This window comes from Eufriesea mexicana, unplaced genomic scaffold (genome assembly GCF_001483705.2).
Source record: "Eufriesea mexicana isolate 0111107269 unplaced genomic scaffold, ASM148370v2 scaffold1553, whole genome shotgun sequence".
NCBI classification, from domain to species: domain Eukaryota; kingdom Metazoa; phylum Arthropoda; class Insecta; order Hymenoptera; family Apidae; genus Eufriesea; species Eufriesea mexicana.
The window spans coordinates 504,694-511,505 of NW_016909647.1; the positions used below are offsets into that span (position 1 = coordinate 504,694).

General features: G+C 26.5%; 1 protein-coding gene across 2 annotated transcripts; it reads left to right on the forward strand.

The window, feature by feature from the left end:
• The first annotated feature begins 795 nt into the window (after positions 1–795).
• On the forward strand, positions 796–6,126 carry EloA (transcription elongation factor elongin A). 2 transcript variants are annotated; one of them, XM_017901201.1, is made up of 11 exons: positions 796–835; positions 1,161–1,254; positions 1,769–2,037; positions 2,292–3,265; positions 3,911–4,080; positions 4,465–4,634; positions 4,718–4,809; positions 4,988–5,187; positions 5,278–5,557; positions 5,787–5,888; positions 6,005–6,126. In XM_017901201.1, exons 2-10 carry the CDS (start codon positions 1,186–1,188, stop codon positions 5,852–5,854), a joined length of 2,292 nt encoding a protein of 763 aa, XP_017756690.1. In that variant the 5' UTR covers positions 796–835; positions 1,161–1,185; the 3' UTR covers positions 5,855–5,888; positions 6,005–6,126. The 2 variants fall into 2 exon arrangements, with proteins under 2 accessions (XP_017756690.1, XP_017756689.1); XM_017901200.1 differs by lacking the exon at positions 796–835 and having other exon boundaries at positions 1,129–1,254.
• Positions 6,127–6,812: the final 686 nt, after the last annotated feature.

Genomic DNA, 6,812 nt, shown 5'->3' on the forward strand with positions numbered 1-6,812 from the left:
TTCTATATCTCTATGTTCAAAACAACATATTTTATTCCGTTTATATCATTATAAGCTAAGCATATCAGTTATGACAACAAAACAATTCTGGGAAATAATTTCTCTCTATTTTCAATACCATTTGATGTAATAGTCCTTTAAGTGTCCATTGTTCTTATATAGATGTCACTATAATCAATCTCACACCTTTAAGTCGGTAAGGCAGTTCAGGTTGGGCCACGGAAGGTCGTATAATATTAGACTCATCCTTTACTTCATCTATATATCTATGGTCTAAATTTTTGTGATAAAGTATACTTATCATCGAAACGAATTATGGAACACATCATAGCATAGCTGTATCTAATCTATATCTTAATATTTCTATAATTTTCATCAATTTCGTTAAATTCCTATATTCATGAAGATTTTATTACAGAACTCATTTATAATTTTATTAACAAATAAAAGGAGTTCTATTAGTTTACTTACTCTAATTATGAATTAAATTTAATATTAATTTTTGATCAATTTTTCGATTTCTATAATCAATAAATAATGACGTATAAGGAATTTAAGTTTAATTCTTATTTACCATAGAATTTTTATCATATAAACTATATGTGATTGTAAAATTAATTAACTAAATTTAAACATAAAAATTTTACAACTTGAGATATTAAATATTATATTCTCAAACCTGTCTTTTTACTCATATGAATTTATTACAGAATGTAAGGAAGAATTTCATGACGTGACTATACGTCGTATCTACTGCACACGTGTATTCGCATTAAGCTCATACCATTAGGAATCGTTGCGTCAAACACGTCGATGTGACTGAAAGCAAAATTTTGTAATTTTACGTAATTACACTATATATGATTTTCGCAGTTGTTATTATTACTATAGACTGAAGAATTTTGCTTCTAAAATAGAGTTTCATTTTTCATTTCATGTTATCAATATTAACTGGTATTGAAAATCGTATTCAGTTCTGTAAAAATAATCGATAATCATTTCTAGTTAATATCATACCTAATAGTCTTTTCTATATTATAATCTTATTCTAAATATAATTTAATCCATGGAATTTACTGCGTGACCAGAAAAACTAATATTCTATTCAAATTATTTTTCTCATCCGTCGTATCCATCTGCCCATGAATACGGGACAACAGCAGTTAGCAGCTGGCAGCCGCAATAATGTCTGTAGTGGATAAAATTAAGCATTATCAGCGAAATATTGAAAAATGTGATGACAATGAAGATAGAGTATGTATTATAGCCCTAATATCTGTATTCTTCCAAATTATAGCAGCGTGTACGATGATGCAGTCTTATTAATGTCGTTAAGGTATAACCTCACGACGAAATCTAAACACAATTATGGAGATATATAAAACATACATTATTGTTATAAATTTTACGCGTATATTATAAAATACAAAAAAAAGAAAATAAAAAAATACATATACATATATCCGTTTCTGAATAAAAATAAATTTTTGTTATATTTGTTCTACTGTATTTTCATTTTGCTTCATTCCTCATGGAAAACCAACCCTTCTAGGAAAATACATGACTTTTGCATGTTAATTTTACATTTTGTCTGTTTTAGCATTTATATATTTGTATATTATTCTTATAATAAAAATTTTACTATTTCATGTATTATGCCTTTTTTGGTTATAATATTTCCACCTTTAATGTTCTTTATTCATAATTATTTGGAGTAACAGCACATTAGAATTAACATCTAATTATAATATATTTGTATATATTACAGATACTCCATTGTATTTCAAAGTTATCTAATCTGCCAGTAACGGTACAGCATCTTCAAGAAACTGGTGTAGGGCGTACAGTAAATGCTTTAAGAAAATATGATGGTGGTATAGGAGATGCGGCTAAAGCACTTGTTGCAAAATGGAAAGCAATGGTTGCTAGTGAAGAAACTAGCGAAGGAGAAGATGAAGATGAAACATGTGTCCCTGATGCATCTGAGAGCTATAGTGATAATCGTGAATCTCCAAAATCTGAAGAGAATTCTGCAAGGTATAATAAGATTTCATATATAAACTTATATTGTATTTAAAATAAAGTTATTTTCACTATAATCATTTATACATATATTCATTAAACAGAAGAATGTTTGATTCTAAGTTATTATTTTGTATGATATCGGATATTTACTATAATATCAAACATGACAATATTCTTTTCTTTCCAACAAATATACATTTACATTTTAGATAAATGTATGTATGTATATTTCTACTAAATAAATATGCATTTAACTGATTTTTTAGGCTTAAAAATGAAGGAAATGGAAAGCACATGCATAGGCATAGATCAGAAAAAAGTGAGGTCTCACATACATCGCACAATAATAAATATCCTTCCAAACATGAATCAAAATTGAAACCCGTTGAATCTCAGTCAAGAAGTAATAATGACATTTCAAAAAGTTCAGGAAATGATTTGGAGAAACAAAAAAAGTATGATAAATCTAAACATAGCCATAAACATGACCCAAAAAGTGACAAAAAATCTTTAAAAGATTCTAAAAGTGCCTCTAAAAAGGATGAAATTCATGGTTCCAAACATCATAATCATAGTAAAGTTGACAACACTGAAAAATATTCTAGTAAATCTGTGGATAGCAGTAATGTGTCTAAAAGCAGTGAAGAAGTTCAAAGAAAACGGAAAACTGATGATTCAAATATTATCAAGAAGGAAAATAAACGAAGAAAAAATTCAGACAGTGAAAGTGATGAAGGCAAACTTCATGTATCTTCTAATTTTGAAAAGCATAATACTACTATATTAAATACAATCAAAATAAAAGAAGAGCCCAAGGATAAAGATGTATTAACTAAAAACGAAATTAAAAGTGAAAAAAAAGAGTCTCAAGAAAAACCAAAGGGCAGTTCAAGCAAATATAGGACTGATTCATCTAGTAGTAAATTAAAAGATAGCGGAGAGAAACAGAGACATAAAACTGAGACACATACAAATCATAATAAAGATGAAACTAAACGAAGTGATCATTCTAATAAAGAATCTTCAGAATCAAAGCATCATAATAGTTCCTCTACCGATAAGCATCATGATAAAAGTAAAGATAGGAGTAAAAAAAAGGATCATAAAGAAGGAAAAAGTAAACATGAAACTAAGAGCAGTAAAGATTCAAAACATTTGAAACATGGATCAAAGGAATCAAAGGACCTTATAAAAATTAAGCAAGAAATTAATGGTGATGAAGGAATAGATTGCCACTCTGGTTAGTTTATAAATATATGTTTATAAATATGTTTTCTTTTAGCATAACTAAAAAAGATGTTTGTAAGATTTGTTTATTTTTCTATTTAAAAATATTAAATAAATTTTATATCTTATTATTTATTATGTGCTTCTGTCATATTGTCTAACATGTTCTATGTTGTCTAAAGTATTAATCGTTTATGGACAATTTTTATAGTCATTTTTCATAATAATCAAGTTAATTGATGTTATCAATATTAAGAATAATAACTATATCTGCATGAATCGTCAATAATATTGTAGCAATCGTCACGATTATTATTTAGGCATTATAAAACAGTTACTATATTATTTCATCCCACATTTCATTCAATTTGTGTTTTATAAGTATAGAATGAAAACATAGGATAGGATATTGACTAAGTTTATTAATCTTGAGAATTTATTTATTACTTAATTGATATCTCGATATATGTTAACGTAAAATACACTTTTCAGTTTCGAATTTATTTTATAATTTTTAAAACATCTATTTTTATAAAATTGGATATTAATGAAATACTAATTTTTGTTGTTGTTGCTAATATTATTAATGGTATAATAAGTACTCCTTCCTTTTATTGCTGTATTGGATAAATTGTGAATAGTGTTTTCTTATATATAGGTGCCAGTTTTGCAGAAGCATTGGGTATGTGTACAATGGCTCAACCGTCTAAAAAACGTAATAATAATTCTCCCAATACAAGTGCAGCAAAAATGATCAAAATAGAACAATCAACTTCAAGTAACAAAAAGACAGCAGTGAAAATTGAATCAACAAGTGATACTTTACAAGTAATTTATGTTATATAATTGATAAGATTTTACATTACTTAAATTACAGTATTTAATCATTAAAAGAAATAAATAAGAAATCTCTATAAATAAGTATATAGCAGAATTGTTATTAGGTCATCCTATAAGTAATGTGGTTTTTCTGAGAGTTGTGTTTAAAATAATGAAATTTGTCACAACAGTAGTTTTATAACAAGAAAATAGAAACTTAAATTGTAAGATATCATACAATTCTAGAGAATGAATGGAAATGTATAATTTATAAAGTATCAATAGATAGTTATTCATTTTCATTTAATTATGTACTAACAAAAACCACATTTGTGAATTGACCTAATAAATACTTAATGAAAATTTGAGTATAATACACATTCTTTATTGCAGACGCCATCCCTTTTAACATCAAGTGTAAAATTAGAACCATTAAGTGTAGATTTAGCATCTACATTACCTGAAATTAGCCCCAATTATAAACCATTGCCATATATTAACCCTGTTCATCGCAAAGAAGAAGATAAAGTTCTTACAGATGTAATGTATGTTAAAAATCAAAGGTATGACTCCAATTACTATGACAATTGACATATGAAAATAAAATGTTGATTTTTTATTTGTAATTGTAATTTTTTTTCTATAGGACAAAAGTATATTCAGGAAATAAGTCTGGATATACAAGTGTACCAACTTTATTTGAGATATGTACAAGGGTATTGATAGAGAATATTGATGGTAAGTTATTTATGAGTGATTTATTAAATAACAAATAAATTTTTATGAATTGAAAAATTATTACATTAATAGATTTTCGTTTATAAACATTTCTATATAGTAGTATATTGATGATAATTATATGATTAATCATACTTTAAATGTATTTACAAGTATTTTTCTTATTTTTTATATGTAGCACTAGAATTTACGGGTGGTGTGCCTTTTGATATAATAAAGCCTGTTCTGGAACGTGCAACAGCAGATCAGTTATTTATGCTGGAACATTATAATCCCTATTTAATTGAAGATACAGATGAATTGTGGCATTATCATTGCAATCGTGAATTCAGAAATAAACAAAGGGAAGAAATGGAAACGTGGCGTGAAATGTACATGGTGAGTAAATTTTTAATAAATAATTTGCATTATTTATGTTACCTTACTTTATTCCATAAATATTATTTGATATTTGTTATTACTCAACAGAGATGTTTAGATGAAAGAGAAGCAAAATTAAAAACGCTTACTGCTAATATAAAACAATCGATAGACAAGTCAGTTCCGGTAAGATCTACCAAACTTGCATATGTAGATAATGTTGTCAAACCTCCGAGAAATATCCTTAAGAAACAAGCTAAATATGGTACTGCAAATTCTGTACCTAACACTGCATCTAGTATAAAGAAGAAATTAATTAGTGGGGGCGGTCCTACAGCTGCTACAAATATTTCTGTTCCGGCACCACCTATATCCCGTACAAAGCCATGTAAATATTTTTATATACGATATAAATTGTTCACGTATTTTAAACTTTTTTTATCATACACTGAAACTGATTTCAATTTTTAAAAATTTACCATTTTCTGTGGAAAATGTGTAGGAAATTATTATTCAGCATATAATTATTGAACCGATTTGTTTTTAGTAAGAACAATATTCACTAATATTTTATTATGTTAATACAAACTTCTCTGTTTTATTGCTAACTCATATAGTGAAGAAAACAAAAGCACCACTGATGGCGAAAGCTTTGCAGTTAATAAAAGGACGTTATAAACGGTAGTTTATAAACAACTTATTAATATTCAACACTTTAGGTAAGTCATATATTATTTTGTAATGTATAGTAAGTGTAATACTGTTTATACATATTTTATAAGAATTTATATTTTCGAGTGTATTATGTACTGACAAAATAATATATTTCGAACAGAAAATATACGTGTGCTGCTTCAGGCATTCCGAGATTTACCAAATCGACCATGCCAAAATAATTGCTTAGTGCTTTCATATCTACTGTAAACACTATAATCAGTTTCGTAAATTCTACAGTAGAAGGGCACAAGTATTTACGTTTCTTGATAATACGAGACTTCGAGACATTTTATTACACTGAGAATAAAAAATTGTAACATCTTTATACAAAATTAATCAGCATAAATTGATATTTTATAAAATAAATATCATAATACTTAATGTTTTCCATGTTTTATCAACAAATATAAAACTGAATTTGAAGGTTTTAAAGAGATATTAAATCTGATTTCATTCACTGTGTTTTATGTTACAGTGACATAATCATGCCGTTTAATAATATTTATCCATATAAGTAATACTTATCCATACGAAAATACATAACTGCGTACATAATAAACATGTCCCATTTGTTGCTGTGATTCACTAATTTCTTTAGATTACAATTGTAAATATTTTTTGCGTGATCTAGGGTGATATATATCACATTAAATAAATATTTCAAAAAATCGAATAAAATTATAATGATCATTAGTATTAAGAATGTAACATGTATTTTACATTCTTCTATTAGTCACAATGAATTTAAAATATTTGTGACGTTCGTCGTAGATTAATGTAATGTTAAATGTATTTATAAATAGTTAATGAAATATTCAATGCATTATAAAGTAATTTCATTATTCTGAAGAAAATGGAATAGAATTAACGATACTTGGAAAATTGTAACATTGAATTATTTTAATAATCAGAACTAAATAATTAGT

What these genes read in the sequence shown, in the direction of transcription:
- EloA (XM_017901201.1), top strand. Translation starts at nt 1,186, where the DNA reads ATGTCTGTAGTGGATAAAATTAAGCATTATCAGCGAAATATTGAAAAA. An exon ending in ATTGATAGAGAATATTGATG is followed by an intron (nt 4,810 to 4,987) that starts GTAAGTTATTTA and finishes TTTTATATGTAG; the next exon opens with CACTAGAATTTACGGGTGGT. An exon ending in CGTGGCGTGAAATGTACATG is followed by an intron (nt 5,188 to 5,277) that starts GTGAGTAAATTT and finishes ATTACTCAACAG; the next exon opens with AGATGTTTAGATGAAAGAGA.